General features: G+C 37.9%; 1 protein-coding gene and 1 long non-coding RNA gene across 2 annotated transcripts in view; both read right to left on the bottom strand.

Annotated features, from left to right (window-relative positions):
* Window positions 1-15,613, bottom strand: part of LOC5573026 (dynein intermediate chain 3, ciliary) — a 34,737-nt gene extending 19,124 nt beyond the window's left edge. The window contains exons 1-3 of the mRNA XM_001660629.2: window positions 14,938-15,613; window positions 3,942-4,191; window positions 3,134-3,876 (exon numbers count right to left, since the gene is read on the bottom strand). Coding sequence (XP_001660679.1) covers window positions 3,134-3,876; window positions 3,942-4,191; window positions 14,938-15,321 — 1,377 coding nt within the window. The 5' untranslated portion in view covers window positions 15,322-15,613. The remainder of the gene's footprint in view (window positions 1-3,133; window positions 3,877-3,941; window positions 4,192-14,937) is intronic.
* Window positions 1,084-1,678, bottom strand: LOC110679528. Its single transcript, XR_002502559.1, has 2 exons — window positions 1,363-1,678; window positions 1,084-1,288 (listed from the first exon to the last, which is right to left on the bottom strand). It is a non-coding gene; the product is annotated as an uncharacterized LOC110679528 (long non-coding RNA).
* Window positions 15,614-18,091: the final 2,478 nt, after the last annotated feature.

Consider the following 18,091-nt stretch of genomic DNA (forward strand, 5'->3'; position numbering starts at 1 on the left):
ACATGTGACGTCATGCCTATCGTACCATATACCTTCCGGACCACTAGATCATTTTTTTCGCAAATTTGTTCGAGGTGGATAGGAATGACGTCGTCAAGTAGCTGTCAGTTTTCGGAATATACCACCTATATAGCCCATACACTTCATCGCCTCAAGGTGCCGGAGCCGTTGTGTAAGCTTCTAGATAGCTATTTTGATGGTAGGATTCTACTGTATGACACAGAGGAGGGACAGAAAAGTGTTCGAATTACCACGAGAGTACCTCAAGATTCTTTGTTGGGCCCAATATTATGGAATGCGATGTACGATGACGTACTGAGGCCCTAGTGGTCTATGGCGAATCGATGGAGGAACAGCTGTGTCGGTCTCGAAAAACGGAAGTTCTATTAGAAGCTCAACGCATCCCGCAATAGCTTAGTGCCGCGAGTCGAGATGTTCTGGGATAAGGACGAATGTGTGGTGATCGGCAATGTGGTGAGAGCACAGGCAATGAAGCTCGAGACAACGAAGGAAATGCCTTCGTCAGTACTGCGAACGATGGAAACAAACCAGCCCTCACTTTGAGGGAGGTCAAGGATACCATTCACCAGCTCAAGAACAATGAAGCTGCTAGTAAAATGACTCGACAGGAGTTACTGTCGACCAAAAAATTCGTTCGACACGGCTCTGTCACTCGAGTTTTTCGACAAGTGTCACGTTATGTGACTACGGCAGTTGACGGGTGACATTTGAACTCACAGAATTAAGTAGACAGTATTACTTGCACAAGTTCCATACAAAGGTAGTATAGTCGATATGAATTTATCAGCAACTTCATAAAAGTTCAAAATCACAATTTATTTCATTCACTCAAGATAATGTCTCCATTTGATTCATGTGCAAACCTACATGGATTTTTGCAATGGGGGTTTGCATATGCATAGTATGTGCGAAATCAATGAGTTAACGCCAATGTTTGTCCTCATTGAAAGAATAATGTCTGCACATACTATTCAGGGGATGCCTAAATGGAATATATTGATCTACCTTATTAAGATGTTTACAATGTTTTCTCATACTTAAAACACATGGTACATAATTTTGTTTTGTGAATCAGATATATTTCGAACATTGATGCACAGATACTATAAGCACAGATTGATGCACAGACCATGAGCATGTTTATTTTACAGTTTTACTTCACCTCATTTGGTTTGCTCTCGCCAAAGTCTCATCCTTTTCTGCTAACTGCTAAACCTCGCCAGAGCATCTTCCAGTTGTGATAGTTGATGGGAAAGTATTTTCACACCTGCAAAGAAAATATGTGTTGATGAATTATCAATTCTAACATTTTTTTTATATGATTTATAATCAAATAAATACCTTCAAGTTATCAATAGAAATCGATGTAATTCTTATTGGCGGCCATCTTCGTTTATTCCATGTGGTATGGGATACACATAAGTAAATTCTACACATACCTTTAATATGACCCAGATAGAAAGTATTCGATGAGAATATGTTGAGTATGTGGGGCAAATAAAAATAATGAAAATCAAAAATTGAGCTCTGTATATGCAATTGAACATATATTTAAGGGAGCTATTATCTTGAGTGTTTGGTAGTGGAAACATTTATTTTGACCAAAATTATAAGCATTTTTCACACCATGCGTGTGTTGTTTACTTTTTTGACAGTTTTCTCCTCTCTTCTCTCGCTTCTCACGGACGGAGGAAGTTGCCATCAGTATGCATTTGAATTCTACTGTACTGTACTGTATAATATCTTATATTTATTTTTGTTGTTAAATTGCGTCGTACATTGTTTTTCTCACGCATAAAAATGTTTTGTAACACTTGTGACATTGTACACCTTTTGAGTATTATGAAATTGTAAAATACATGGTTGTAGCAAGTGGATGAATATCCAAACAATTTTTATTCCAAACATAAAAACTGACATCACTTCCAATCAGGGTTTTGAGCATATTGTTCAATATTGCGCTAGAAGGTGTTATGCAGAGAGCCGGGCTTAACAGTTAGGGTACGATTTTCACGAGATACATTCAATTTGTTTGTTTTGCGGATGATATGGACATTGTCGGTCAGACATTTGAAAACGTGGCAGGCCTAGAAAGCAGTGTTACGATGGACGGGGATACGTTCGAAAAAATCGACGAGTTCGTCTACCTTGGATCTTTGCTGACGGCTCATAATAACGTTAGCCGTGAAATACGCATCAAAGAAGATCGAAGATGATGTTCGCTTCGGATCCAGTTGGTACAAGAAGGCATGAAGCGCAGCTAGCTAGGTGGGCAGATCAAGTGTACAACGATCTAGCGAGCGTGGGGCAGAACCAAGGATGGAGAAATGTGACCACGAATCGAGCATTGCGGCATGAAATTGTTGATTAAGTGTTATCTGTTTAGATGTTAACTAAATAAATGAATGAAATAAATAGTGCTATGTGTAGTAGATGTAGGCTCTAGGATAAATATAAGAAAATAAAATAAATAATAACTTTGCATGACTTGAAAAAGTTTAGCGTGTCTGGCGTTGAATTAAACATCATGCCATAAAATAACGGAAAACGAAAATGATGCGATGGAAAAGGAAAAGAAACGATGCGATAGATTCGGGAATTGGAATATATTCGGGTGGAGACTATTCGTCTCCACGTCGGCTTGGTAGACAGAGAGCGAGAAGCATGTAGGAATACATCCGAAGGAGACTTCGTGTGTTCACTAACGATATAGTGGAAATGCATGGCATGTGACGAACGACCGAGAATGTAGAGGAGAAAAGGGCGCGAAAACTGGAACGTTCGAAGCCACTGAGATGAGATTGGAAGATCAGTCTATTGGATTAAGTTGGCTCGATTGGACGTGCTCAGGTGTTCAGTGGAAAGTTACTCCCGATAATTGGGAGAAATTTAACAACCTGACGGTTGTTATGGATAACGTTTTTGTTCTTTCGTTTCCGAGGTCCAGGCCTCCAAACTAGCCCACATTGTATAAAACCGGCCAATGCATATTAAATTCTGTCGAGTACTGTAATTTTCATAAGTAATATACACAGAGGTGAATGAACCGCGAGGTTTAAAACCTCTATAATTAACCCAAAAAAAAAAATAAGTAATATACATGTATACTCACCTTGATGCGAAGAACCGGTCCATCCAGGCGATGGATAACGTCCCAAGCATCCATAACACCGTCCATGCGGCAAATAAACACCAACGAACAACGCGTTGGGCTCCACACGCCACACGTCAGCTGGACAGCGTACTCCTTCGTCCATACTATGGGATTATCGCGACAATCCTCCGTCCATATTTTCGTCTGCCAATCGCCAACGCTTATATAGTTTTTGATAAACAACGGATTCCTTTCGACCGAATACACTGGTCCTGTGTGAGCTATCGTCAGGGCTTGGATCTTATCTGCTGGTGTTTTGTACTTCCGGCTGCAGCTGTAGATCAACCCATTCTCTGTCCCAACCGTGTACTTGTTTGGCATCGTTTGCTCGAATTCCACTGCACAAACGCCAAAGCATCGTTTCGGGTCAACGTTCTGAGTATCCTTGGGTGCAAGATTCAGGAAGTCGTACGGCTCGTTCAAATTTCGCATATCCCACCAAAGAATCCTACCGTCCGTCGAACCGGACAGAAACTCATTGGACGTCTTCGTCCCCGTCCACAGAACCTTTGTGACAACATCCTTGTGGCTCGCTTCACGTAGGGTTATTTCCACCGGTTCGTTCGCTACCCTTATGTCCCAGATGGCTATTTGACCCGAGAACAAACCGCCGGCCAGTTGACAACCATCTTTGAAATTGTACTCCAAGCAACGCGCTTGATAAGGCGGCACAAGGGTTTGCAATGGTACGTTGGGATTCTCTGAAGGAAGTAGATCAGATCGTTATCCAACAATATTTGGTCATCAAACGGTGCAGTGTACTTACCGATGTCCCAAATGTAAGAATCCGTAACGGTATTGTTCATTTCTCCAATGTTGCAGTGAATGGAAGCGAAATGCATTCCTTCTTCCGACCAGCAGATGTAGCTACAAGATCGTTTCACATCCAGGTTGTCCTTGTACACGTGGACAGTCTTCGAGCTAAACTGTTCAATCAGTTCATGTTGCTCGATGTCTTCAAAGTAGTTCTGGTAAATATCACAAGCGCTGTTCTGGAGAATTGCGTGTTCCATGGTCTGTAAAGTGATTGTGTGTTATTGATATAGCGTCAGAATATTTTAAGAATATAAGCTTCGTGGTCCTGCCATTGGTGCTGTCAAGCATTTTGTGCTAGTGATTGTGGGTTCGTTTCCTACTTCAGAACGGAAAAACTTTCGCTAAGAACGTTTTATTAGACCGACAGGTCGATCATTGGAGCGAAACAAATTTAAATGGAATGAATGCTAGACTCAATATTCCACATGTCCCCTATCCATAATAATTCAATTGACTGTTTAACGATAAACTTGCGACGATCGACGCGCCACCATATTTCATATAACGGAGGGTATTAGAACTAACTTGGAGGTGACGCTTTGGAGGTTATTAGGCAATTTGGAGGTTAAAATCCCCTCCAAACTAGACCTGTGCGCCGCCGCGCCACGCCGGCGCCGCCGATCAATTTTACGTCACGCCGACGCCGAATGAGGCATCGGCGGCGCGCCATACGCCGATCAGCACTTCGCCGCCGATTTTGTATTTTCACGCCGATAAATAATTCGGCTCGTAAAATTTGATAGTTTTATTTTAAAAAAATGCTTTACAAAATAATTCAATAATGCTTAATGCTCCCATAGGGATTCTTACAGAAACTCATCAAGGAAATAATCAAAGAATTCCTCTATGTATTTCTTTGGGAACTTCAGGAATTTATCTTGAAACCTTCCAGAGATTCTTCAGGCATTTATCCCGGAATGGATACACTGACTTCTCCTTGAACTTCTTCATAGATTTCTGTACGAATTTCTTCAGATATTACTTTAGAATGCTTACAAGACTAGTATTTACTCTAATGGTGGTAAGCTCCATCGAAGTTAATACGCCAATCGCGTATTATCCTCGATTTTACTATAGTAAAATCGAGGATAATAAGCGATTGGCGTATTAACTTCGATGGAGCTTACCACCATAAGAGTGCTTACACAGATTCCATCGGTAAGCTTTCAACGAATCTCAAAAAAATCTTCGATAAAAATCAATTGATTTTTTTTTCCAGTAGTTTCTTTAAGACACTACTCAGGGATCTTTATAGGAGGATTATCAAATATTTCTCTGATAATTGAAGCAAATATATGCCCAGGAATAATTGCCAAAGAAGTTTTTTTTAAGTTTCCTCTATTATGCTTGTCTTAGGGAACCCTCCAGTGATTTCTTCCTAAATAATTTGACAGATATATCCAAGGTTCCACTGGCGTTTCTTATAGAACTGATTTGAGATGTTATTTTAATTCCTTTTCGGAAATTTTATTTTTCTTTTCAGGAAACTGAAGGAATTCTTCTAAATATTCTCTCATAAATAACTTCAAAGATTTACCCTTCATTCTTTTTTGAAAACAATCGTGTTTTAACGAATAATGCAGGGATTTCTCAAAAAACATCCTGTAGGAATTCTTCTATAAACCTAAAAAAAAGAACCTGTTGCGACTGTTCAAAGGGTGTTTCAGTGAAACTGGTGACACTGTAGTCTGAAAGTTATATACTTCGTGAATAGTGTATAGTAATCAGTCGGTTGGGTGGTACGTGTCTCTAGAAGTGTCGATTTAGGAACTATCATGTAAGCCATTAATCATGTTATTGGAGTATTTGAAATAAGTTTAAATAAATATTTACAGCATTGAAGCTGATGTAAAGTAAACGCTGCTTTCAATATGTGTTCATCGAACTAGAAACGACTGCGCCCAACAGAACCCTTCCGGGATTTCCTTTTTAAACTTTGTTAAACTTTTTTTAAACTTGTTGTTGACTTGGTTTACTTTTATTGAACTAGAAATTCTGTTAAAAAAGAAAATAAAAACAATTTTCTTATGAAATAAATTGATAACCAAGTCAATAACTGGTTCAGTTTTTCATTTTTGCAAGAGTTTCGGTTGTTTTCCATAGCTAGTATACTGTAATCAATACAGTATTATTAGCTTAATTTTAATCGGCGAAAATATATTATGTTTGATGGAAAAATGGTGTGCTAATTGGAGATTCACTACAGATATTCCTCTTAGAGCTCCTGCAGAATTGTTTCCAGGATTCATGCAGCTAATTTACAAATTTCTTTACCTTTCACGTGCATAAGCAAAATATCGCTCATAGTACCGCATGTAAATCTGTTCGAAAATGATCCTAATGCACTAGTTCATGAATTACTCAACATTAATACTTCAAAACAGTGGAAACTATGTTCCTTCTCCAAGTATTCTTTTTTTCAACGGGATTTTTTTTAGAACTATTCTAGGGATTCTGCAACGATTACTTCTAAAATACTAACTTAGGATTTGACCTAGAACTCCTTCAGTAATACTTATAATGTGGCGCATCAGTTTTTTTCTTGTATTTCTGAAGGCGTTCCTCCAAAGTTTTCTGCAGAACACCTTCCAACCAAGTCTTTACTAGCACAGAGCAATTCTCGCTGAAACCAGGCCGCCATCGGCACCCATCTTTAGAATTCCAATATTATGTCATTGATCGCTAGTTTTCGACAAAACTTAAGGGTGGTCCTTTCTGTTTTCTCAAATTGGTGGACCCCTCGTACGCCTGCTAGCTAAACAGTTTGCGAAAAAGCCCATTTTTCGATAAATTTTGGGAATTTCTTCTCGGGATATGTCTCATATTTTGCTTGGAACACATAGCAAACCTAGTAGCATCGTATAGAGAAAGGATAAAGCTTTCATTTAAACTCAAAAAAATGTTGGTGGCCATTTTGAATTTGGCCGCCATGTTGAATTTTGTTAGAAAATCGTTTTTTCACCATTAGCGCACCGCTAGTTTTGAATTCTGAGATTACCATCAGAAAGCTGAGGAAAAATTGCGTAAGATAGGCTACAAAAACTAGGTGAGCAATGGTATTTACCCTATGATATGAACGATTATCTAAATCATGTTCTACTATTTTGACGTATATGGCGAGTGCAATCAATGTAAACATTATTTTTTTAGTACTACAAAGAAACAAGTTTTCAATCGTTGGTGAATTATTTGAGACAGATGATGAATAGGAGTATTATTTTGAGTGAAAAAATCTGGCAGCCATCTTGGATTTTGACGCCATCTTGTTTTTAAGTAGTAGAATGAGTTTTCACGTTGATAGCACTCAATATGTTAAATTTCAATGCTACCGTTACACTTATTCTTCTTCTTGTTCTTCTTTTTCCTGACGTTACGTCTCTACTGGAACAGAGCCAGCCCCTCAGCTTAATTAGCTTTGAAAACAAATTATCAAATATGATTTTTAACGCTTGTTTGCTACCTGAATGATTCTTCTGCATATCTTTGAGTTGAAAATAGCATTATTTATTTCATTTATTTGGTCAAAAACCATTGATAGAAATGAAAATCAGTTGAACAGCTGAGATAAAATCAGAAAAATAGAATCTGATTGTTTTTTTTAACGGAGGCCTCATAATTTAATATGATGAGCACTGAGATGGTAAGAAATCATTCAACTGCTAAAAACCAAAATGGCGTCGAAATCCAAGATGGCCGCCAGGTTTTACAACCTCGAAATAATACACCTGCGTTTCGGCATTACGTCCACATTAACACAAAACCTGCTGCTCTTCTTTCAATCTCGCTATTTTTCACATGCATGTTGGGCGGTACTTAAAACGATACTTTATGGCTCAGAAAATCAAGGATGGTTTTTTGCTTCAAAATTTAAATTTCCCTTCTGAATTAATGCACTTTTGTCAATGTTTTACGTTAAAACTACAAATATTACCACAAGATTTACTAATGTCCCGACGCGCAATCTATAAACTTCATTCAATGAACAACAATGCATATTGTAAAAAAAATGTTAGTTTAATACAATCAATGTTTTTGGACGGTTTTCGTTTATTGAATTTATTTATTCGTTATTACTGAATTCAAAGATATGTCGAAAAATTATTCTGTTGTCAGAAATCGCATAATAAAAGAAAATTCCTATTTAATAACCTGGATTTATGACCAATAAAGCTGAGTATCAGGCTCGGTTCCAGTAGAGACGTAACGTCAGGAAAATTAAGAATAAAAAGAAGTAGAGTATACGTAACCTTTTTTATTGATAACCTCTAATTTCAACATGCTGAGTGCTATCAAGGTGAAAAATTCATTCTTCTATCTAAAATCAAGATGGCGTCAAATCCAAGATGGCCGCCAGATTTTTTCACTCAAAATAATATTCTTATTCTTCACTCGACTCTAATAAAACACCAAAGGTTGAAAACTTGATTCTTTGTAGTACAAAAAAAAGATTTTTGTATTGATTGCACTCGCCATATACGTCAAAATCGTATAACATGATTTAGAAAATCGTTCATTTGATAGGGTAAATACCATTGCTCACCTAGTTTTTGTAGCCTATCTTACGCATTTTTTCCTCAGCTTTCTGATGGTAATCTCAGAATTCAAAACTAGCGGTGCGCTAATGGTGAAAAAACGATTTTTCTAACAAAATTGTAAATGGCGGCCAAATTCAAAATGGCCGCCAAAATTTTTTCGAGTTCAAATAAAAGCTATACCCTTTCTCTATACGATGACACTAAGTTTGCTATGTGTTCCAAGCGAAATATGAGACATATCCCGTGAAGAAACACCCAAGATTTATCGAAAAATGAGCTTTTTCGCAAACTGTTCAGCTAGCTGGCGTACGAGGGGTCCACCAATTTGAGAAAACAGAAAGGACCACCCTTAAGTTTTGTCGAAAACTAGCGATCAATGACATAAAATTGGAATTCTAACGATGGGTGCCGATGGCGGCCTGGTTTCAGCGAGAATTGCTCACATATATTTCTGTTGGAATTGCAATAAGGTCCTTGATTTTTTTTAGGATTACTTTGAGAATTCTTCAAACATTCGTGCAAGAGTTCTTCGAATAGTTTTCCCAAAAGTCCAGCGAAAAATTTCCAAAGATTCCCCTTAAACGGCTTTTTGAGAAATCACACACATTTTTCTGTGGTAATTCTTGTGAGTTCCTTTCTGGTTCGTCGAGTATTTTTCCTGATTCCAAATTGTTTTCCCAAGGATTCGTCCAGGAACTATTTATAAATTTGTCCAAAGATTAATAATAATGAATTCTTTTTTCAAATATATTAGGTTAGTATCCTACCAGGGGATGTTTCAGGTATTTGCTACCAAAAATATTTCCATAAGTTTTCTTAAAAGGTTTTCACCATAAAGTTTTTTTTTTCAGGGTTTGTTGAAAATATTTTTTTTGAGATTTTTAAAGATTATTCCAGATAAGCGCATATGGGACAACAATTTCAATCGCTATAATTTAAATTATTGTGATAATATATTAACTTTTTCATAGTTTTAAGTGTAGTTTATATTTATGCACACAAAATTATCTAGCATTCAACGCGAAAATATTTAGCATGATTTTGGGGTTTGGGTTGTGGGTTCGAGTCTAATGGGTTTTTTAACGTAACTTTCTTGACATTTTAGGACATAGAGTATCTTGGGCCTTTCTTAGCCTAATGGTAATATCCCCGCCCGACTAGTTCAGTATTTTTTCGTATATTAGGAAATAGCCATACTTTTCTTGGACATGAAGTATCGTTGAACCAGCCACACGGAACACAAGGGCAACTTACGCAAGGAAAACTTTTACTTACCAACTGTGAAAGTGCTTGTAGAAAACTAAGCTAAGAAGTAGGCTCTGTTCCAGTAGAAACGTAAGTCCGGAAAAAATATGACAAACTCAAACATTTTGATGTCCAATTTTCTCCACGCCGAAGCACGCCGCCGCCGCCGCCGAAACTTGTTAATGGCGTGACGCCGATGACGCCGCCGCCGCCGGTATAGGCCTATTCACATGACGTCTCAAATCAGCTGATCGGGAAGCACTTTGACAGTTCTTCTATGAAAATGACAGGCCCGTGTTAGCACCGGTTCTACACCGATGTAAACAAATGCATAGACGGATCTGTCACATGAAAAGGCCTATAAAAATGCTCTTACGCCGCCGCCGATTAAAAATATTTCGGCGCACAGGTCTACTCCAAACACTAGCGATTTTGCGGTGGGATGTTGACGTTTGATGACGAATAGGTACCTGGATTGTCCTTAGATGACCCGTGATTTATATACTCCAGAAGATAACAGAACGAAATCGTCATACACATTATTCTCTTCAAAACAATAGCCCCTTAGCTGCGTCGGAAAGAAATAGCTTAGCTTAGCTTAGCTTAAGCCTTGATTACACAACGCGTGCAAAGCAAGGGTGGAGGGCGGCTGTCAAATGGGAGTAAAATTGAAAAGCCGCCAACCTAAGTCCAGAACCAGTTTTAAGGCTTAACGCGGAATAGTAAAAATATCATTCTCAAGATTACAGGTAATAAATGCGCATGAAGGATATTGTTTGCTAGCAATGCTTTGCTACGTGCTACTACAGTGCGCTGTTGGAAATTTAATCAGAAAATTCTGCTGAATTCCCAAAATTGATGTTTTCGACAAAATTGATTACGCCTTCACCATTGCTTGGTCGTAATTTTGTATGGTTGTTTACATTTTAGAACCAGCTACACGTTGGGGTAGCGATAAAGAGCCGCCAGTACCACCCTTGGTGCAAAGCACGAACGAACGTAGCAATCAACGCGTGGTTTATCTAGTCGATTCATTGTTCGTCAAAATGTCACTTGAATTGGTAATAAGCCATTTTACGAGACAGTCGATTGACGTTATCTGGCGGGCTGGGTTTCAAAGCTGGTAAACAAACAAAAAACATATGATTCGAAACGTCTCATAAAATGGCTTATATGAATACTGTTTACAGATGAGTTCCTTCAATGGACCAATACACGTCTTAGCAATACATGAGTTCACTAATCTGACGTTTGAGCGGTGTCGTGTTATTTACGTGACCATGGCAACTAGTGAATGCGGCACCGCTCAAACGTCAAATTAGTGAACTCGTGCATTGGTCCATAGAAACACTGTTTAGTAAATATCAATATTTTTTCATTTAAATGGAAAAATAAACACTTGTTCGAGTGCATCTTAAAGAAATATCATAACGAATTCATCTAGTGAAGAAAAAAAATTGAAATTATTAAAAACAATTTCAATTTTGGATCATGTTGCAAATTGTCAAAAATGGCAGATGTTTCAAGCTATCAAAAATAGTTGAGATTTCAATATTTTCTTCTTATTTTGTTTAAGCAAAATGTAGCAAAATTTATGATTTGAAAATAGTCTGTCGATACTAATGGGAAAAATATATTTCAGTAGGTTTTTTATGTTTATCTTTAAATAATAGACGCATTTCTACCTGTAGGTCACTTTGTTTCTATTCGCCCCACTTTTTCTATTCACCCCGTTTTACGGTACAAAACATATGGAACAAAATTGTTCGTACCCTCTTGTGTTCAAGTTGCAAGCGATTGAAATCGTCTTGACCGACCTACAACTCGGCGCATAATCGATCGGCGCGCAACTTATGTGGTGGTCTGCGGTTTTGAGAAAAGATTCGCAAAGTGCCCAACTAGTACCAGACCATGGCGCGTAACATTCGAAGTAAAGAGGAAGTGATCGAAATGCTAAAATTTCTCGAGAAGCTCAATAATGAACTCGTGCATGGATCGATGCACGAATTCATTATTTTGACGTTTGAGCGGTGCCGAATTCATTCGTTGTCATGGTAATATAAATAACACGGCACCGCTAAAACGTCAAATAATGAACGCGTGCATTGGTCCATTGGTCCATTTGACGGTTAAGCGGTGCCGTGTTATTTATGTGGCCATGGTAACCGCTGCATAACGTACTACATGGATTTCTACAGATAATCCTCCTGGGGTTTTACAGGAGTTTCTCCAGAGATACGTTCTGAGCCTCCACAAAGTCTTCCGGGGATTCCTCCAGGAGTTCCTCTTGAAATTCCTTCAGTGCTTCTCCCATCAATTCCTGCAGCAATTTAATCAGAAATTGCCCTAAGAATTTCTCCAGGGATTACATAAGGTAAATTTCTACATAAATTCCTTTTGAGATATCTCTTCATGGATTCCTCCAAGCATTATTCCAGGGATTACGCCAGAAAAATCTATATGGACTTATCAACGGTCTTCTTTTATCCTCGACTTTCTTTTTCTTTTCTGCTCTAAATGCGGGCAATGTTTACATTAAATGACATCCAGACCATCATCGGGACAACGAATGTTCACCGGATGAACACGAAGCGGATGAATGTACAACGAAATCATTCATTTTTTGTAAACACGGCCCGCAGTAATGGTTTTCTTCCCGCTGGAAGTTGCAGCGTGACGTCATCGTAGATTAGTTCATAGGGATTTTCCATGGATTCCTCTTTGGATTCTACCAACAAAATCTCTAAAGTGATTTTCTCCAAGGATTGCTCCAGCAAAATCTCTACATGATTTCTTCGAGAAATTGTTCCAGGCATCAGCTGGTAGTGTAACGACAGTATATAATAATAATGAAATATACTTTTTTTTTTCTAAGCAGTGTTTTTTTTTATACAAAAAACCGTTGAAGAAATAAAGACTGCGTAGCCAAAAAGCATATTTGATGTTCCAGGGATTTCTTCAGGAATTCCTCCAGAAATTTCCTCGGGAATCCCTTCTTCTTCTTCTTTCTGGCGTTTACGTCCCCACTGGGACGACCCTCAGCTTGGTCTTGCTTAGGGTTACCAGACGTACTCTTTTTAGAGTACATGTACTCTTTTCTGCTTTAAAAATGCGTGTACTATTCTTTTTTGCCAAACTGGCCCAAGAGTACTCTTTTCTAGATATTACGGATGACTGCCGAATAACCAAATAACTTTTTGAAGACACTGGAATAATTTTGATATTCCATAAATACTAGCTGAATCGAATCGGTAGATTACCACAATAATGTTTAGAATAAAAATATATGCTCATTAATCTCACGAACATTTAGAAACAAATGACCTAATGATAATTTCCCTCATTCCTGTTTCAGACAGATCCATATTTCGTACGAATCCTATTTGTTTGATTACTTGGAGTTTGCTTGATTTTGCTGGCAAAACAGTTTTCGATCGAAACAGCATTCGAGCGTAAACAAGAATAGGGGTGAATAAGTATTGATAAACAATCAATGTCCCATCAAATTTCGCCTAAAAATTGATTAAATTATATTGAATATCTTAGCTTATTTGCTTTGATCAAGCACTTTTCTGAAGCTTTCTTTTGGTTCTAGTGATTGAACAAAATGTGGGAATTAAAGAGGTCAAAATAAAATGTTGATGCCTAAGTAAACTACTAATCAATATTTAGCAAAACTTTTTTTACGACAATTCTATAGATTCTTTTCAGTTCAAAGGTATACAAATTTCCTCCTTTCAGTTCTTCTGTTTATTTTCACAAACATATATTGTTTGACATTAAAAAAATATTTTTACAAAACACAAAAAAAAAATGAAGATTTATGATACTAATTTTTTTTTATAGATTTCCTTTAAATATAAGTGTTTTTCTAAAAATATTGGCTTGATAAATGGATTCGCTCAGAGTCAATGTTTAGTATGAATAGTAAGCAATATAACATAATTGGCAAATGAAATTAAGGTTTTTTTTTTTTTGTTAAATCGATAATGATAAGTTGAGAATAGTTTCTTCAAGACAAAACTAACTATAAATAAATTGTAGGAAAAGTGGCTTTAATTATAAATCTGATAATTGTTTAACAATTTATGCAAGTAAAAAAGGTCGTTGAAACATAATTTACTAATTATCCGGAAATCTAACATTCAATCAAAACAAGATGTTTTGGTCAAACAAACAAAAATTAGTAAAGACCGCATTTTCTTTTTTTTTCTAAATAGATTAAATGTACTCTTAAGTATTCTTTTACGGCGTTGGAAAAAGTGTACTCTTTTCGGTGAGAGCAAATATGGTAACCCTAGTCTTGCTGAATAGCTGCGCGTTTACCGCTACGGCTATCTGGGCCCCAATGAAATAATCAAGATTAGAGTCAATATATGTTTCATATATATATTCCAGTCGGCTCGAAAATAATCGAAAGTGGAGCTGATAGGATTGAGAATCGCTTCATGTAGGGCATCAGGGTATTGAATTGAGAAATATCCTGAAGAGCACTCATCAAATAAAATTCTGCCGTTGGAATTACTTTGAGAATTATTCCATGACCGATGTTTGGCATTTAAATCACCAATGACAAATTTTTTTTACTTATTACGAGTCAGTTTGGAGAAAATTATTGCGATAATGAATAATTTTAGGACCATTCACATTCAACAGCATATGAGGTCAATTTTTATCCCTGAATGAAATCTCCTAAATCAACCGACATTGCTTTCAAAACGATAACTGAACTGCAATGCTGTCTTGCAGTCAAAACGGTCAATGTTCAGTGTTACTGACAATGAATTCAAAAGCATTTAAAAGTGCAATCCTTGCATGAAGTAAAAGTGTCGAGCATCACGCGATACAGGTTACATTGCTTCGACAAGTTCAAAGCGCCATCCAAAAACGTGTGAAAATCAAATTTCGTATTTATCTGCAGTGAATAACAAATACCTACATTAGCAGAACCGTTGTGCCGAAAACCTTGTTCTTTGCGTAGAAAAAGTTCGATTTCGGAAATGGAGAATAGACAAAAGCCTGCATATTTGTGCTAGACATGCAATCGTTAGGTGCTAGTTATCTAGTTTAAAACTACAAAAGCACAGCTTTGCGGGGGAAGCTGTCACTCAGTCTGTCAAGGGTACCCCAAAAATATATTTTTGATAATCGATACTCCCCACTAACCTTGGTCAGCCCCTTCATCTGATGTAGATAGGCTTCGCTTTTTTCCTGCTTCCGCCTATACCTGGCCGTCACTTCCTCATCGTGAGTATCGATATCCTTAGGCCATCCTCCCTCGTAGTGGGTTATTCCCGTGTGAACCAGGCTATTGTGTTCCGTCCAAACCGGAGTGTTCAAAATGTACGGAGTACATTGAAGACCTTTCTCGACCGGAGTTACGATGGTGAAGTTCTTTTGCAGTGATTTGTTCGTTTGTATACTGGCTTGCACTTCATTCTCTTCCTGAAACTCCACGGGCTTCCGGAGTGACTTGACATCGGTCATCACCATGTACCGAGTCCAGTTCTGCTCCATCTGGCTGGTGCTTATCTTTCCGTCGATCTTCATCTTGAATGGGTATCTCAACTAAACTCTCACTGAACCTTACTGAAAAGTTCAAGTTCAAGGTTGTCTGCGGTTGTGTAAACGGTTGCACGTGGTCTCTGTCTGCCCGAAGGGGTTTATTACTACTATGTCTCTGACCTAATTTCGTTTTCGCACGCAAACTTTTCCCAGACGCGCGACGACAACAAACTGTGAAACCGCGACTATGTGTGTTAAATTGTCGAGCCCTCGCCGCGATACCAAACGCGTCTTCCGCTGTCGTCACTATTAGAGGAAATGAGCGCCACTAGGCGGTTGCACTAAGTGCAGGCAGGACCTTTCCCACCAGCATTTTGTTGGATCGATAAAACTCTGGGTGTTATGGATACTTATTATGGAACGTTGCATTTGCATAGTGAAAAATTATTATCAATGAATTTCCCCAGGCTTACATTGTAGATAGTGGGACTAGGGTGGAACCATATTGGGATTGTACGTCCTGTCAACTATTGGGCTTTCATTTAGGTTTGATGCTATCTGGGCATATTATCAATATGTAACTATATTTATGCACCTCCTGCTGATGTCTTACGTTAGATATATTATGAAAACAAATCTAGTTTAACGTAGCAAATTGACATAGGTTGCCCGTTAACCTCTATGGACCGTTAACAGTTAGTCACGGCGTGTATTTATAAGTGGTAAACAATAATAATATTTTGTCATTTTTCAGCACTTTTTGAGAATATATGCGGCCTCGTCGGGCACTAAGTATATTGTGTTATATAATGTGCGTTAGATTTCCGCTCCATAAGTACTGGGACACTTCCTTAGCCTGGGGCCTTCCTTAGCCGAAAGCTTAGAGTCCGCGACTACAAAGCAAAGCCATGCTGAAGGTGTCTGGGTTCGATTCCCGGTCGGTCCAGGATCTTTTCGAAATGGAGGCTGTCCCAATGAAGACGTTAATGCCAAGAAGAATAAGAAGAAGAAGAAGAATAAAAAGCAGAACTGGAACACTTCTCATCAGTATTTTTTCGACCATGCCACTGGATGTTGCATGCAAATACGTTATTAAGTGTAGTGTTTTATTTACAGGGCAAATTGGCCATTTCCCCTATTAAAACTAAAAGCTCGATGAAATTATCCTTGTTTGATAGGTTATTTATGAAGTTGCCTTGCATAGCTTGTAGGATTCGTAAACTGCAAATGATTACGTTGCATACAAGTATAAAAATGTATTCTGTTGCATATAAGTATAAAATTCATTTCAAGACAATTTTACGATGTATTGTTAGTTCCCAAAAAGGATACATAACTATGAAAGATTTAGATTTTAGGTAAAATAAAAAGGTTTGCGTTTGCAGGAGTACCAAGTTCAACAACATTGATGTATTATCTTATTAAGGTATAAACCTATGAAATTGAATGAAAGCATCAACGTTATCCAAAAGGATTTTGTTTTGATGTTGGCAAAATATAGTTTTATTTACGAAACTCGAATTCCTTAACACCCCATTTTGGATTTCCGTCAAAAATCACACATTTCCATAATTATTACAGAGAACTGTCATAGAAACCTAGGACTATGAGCTCATAATTGTGTTTGGCATTTGATATACACGACGAGAGAATGGTCCGTCCCACTCGGGCTCAGATTGGGTAACACTTCTAGTACTGCATTTGGTCCTTATGTAGTGCAAAAGGTACCCAAGTTTGACAAATCGCAGTACACTTTGAACGGCATTCTAGATTATCTTATAAGCCATAAAATTTTAGGCAACTGCAAGGGACATGGGGGTCATTAATTTGTATTTGGTAGGGCTGTCCTTAAAGGAAGAGGTCTTGAGCCTTTTTTTAGAAACGTTGCTGTTGAGCCCTTCTTAGCCCGCCCACGCAAACTAACACCACTATCAGAAACATTGGCGTTAGCTCTTCCTGATAGTGGTATTGGTGAGCGTGATCGAGTTCACGGGTAGCAATCAGAATCCAAAAACAAGATTCTAGTGTGTTTTCATCTTATGAAAATACACCATGATTTGGACTCATGATATCATGAGTCAGATTGCCGTAATGCAACACACGCGTTAGGTTTTTGTAGCTGATTGCTCGGAATCTTGATTCAAATGCCAAAAATGCTGAGGCGCGCATCCGTTTATGATAGACAAAATAAAAAAAAAAGTTAAAAATAGCATACATTGAGATTCGAGCCATGAACCTTCCGATCGAAAGCCACGTACTCTACCACTCAACCGCTTCGTCAATTTGATTTAAAAGTGATCGATATGAATAAGATGAAGCAAAGTGCGCCGCTTAGTGTTTTCACACTGGATGTTACGCTTATGAGGAATCATGATTATGACTCCAGGAACCATGATTTGTGATCCTGATATTATGAGCTAACCAATTTATGAATTTCATGATTTGTAAATCATGGTGTGGGGATCAGATTTTTATCCGTGTTAAATTGGGCTCAACAGCGTCTTGCAAAGCCAATGTTTAGCGATGTTGATGTGCCCTTTTGAAATGTTTGTCCAGCTTTGTTCAATTATTGACATACTAGAAGTTGCTTGAAATACGAGTTGACATTTTTTTTCATCCCTTAACATCCGGTAATGAACATACGGGGCGAAATGGACACCCCCTCAATATCTGAGAATATGCATACTTCATCAAAAGTTCATACACTGCATGAAATCTGTATTGCATTTGAAATGTTTGACGGTATAAACGTTTATTTTTTGCTTCAATTGCCTTTCAAAATTTGAATTAGTTTTTTTTTCATTTTCAAATTGGC

The sequence above is a fragment of the Aedes aegypti genome, chromosome 3 (assembly GCF_002204515.2).
Source record: "Aedes aegypti strain LVP_AGWG chromosome 3, AaegL5.0 Primary Assembly, whole genome shotgun sequence".
Classification (NCBI taxonomy): Eukaryota; Metazoa; Arthropoda; class Insecta; order Diptera; family Culicidae; genus Aedes; species Aedes aegypti.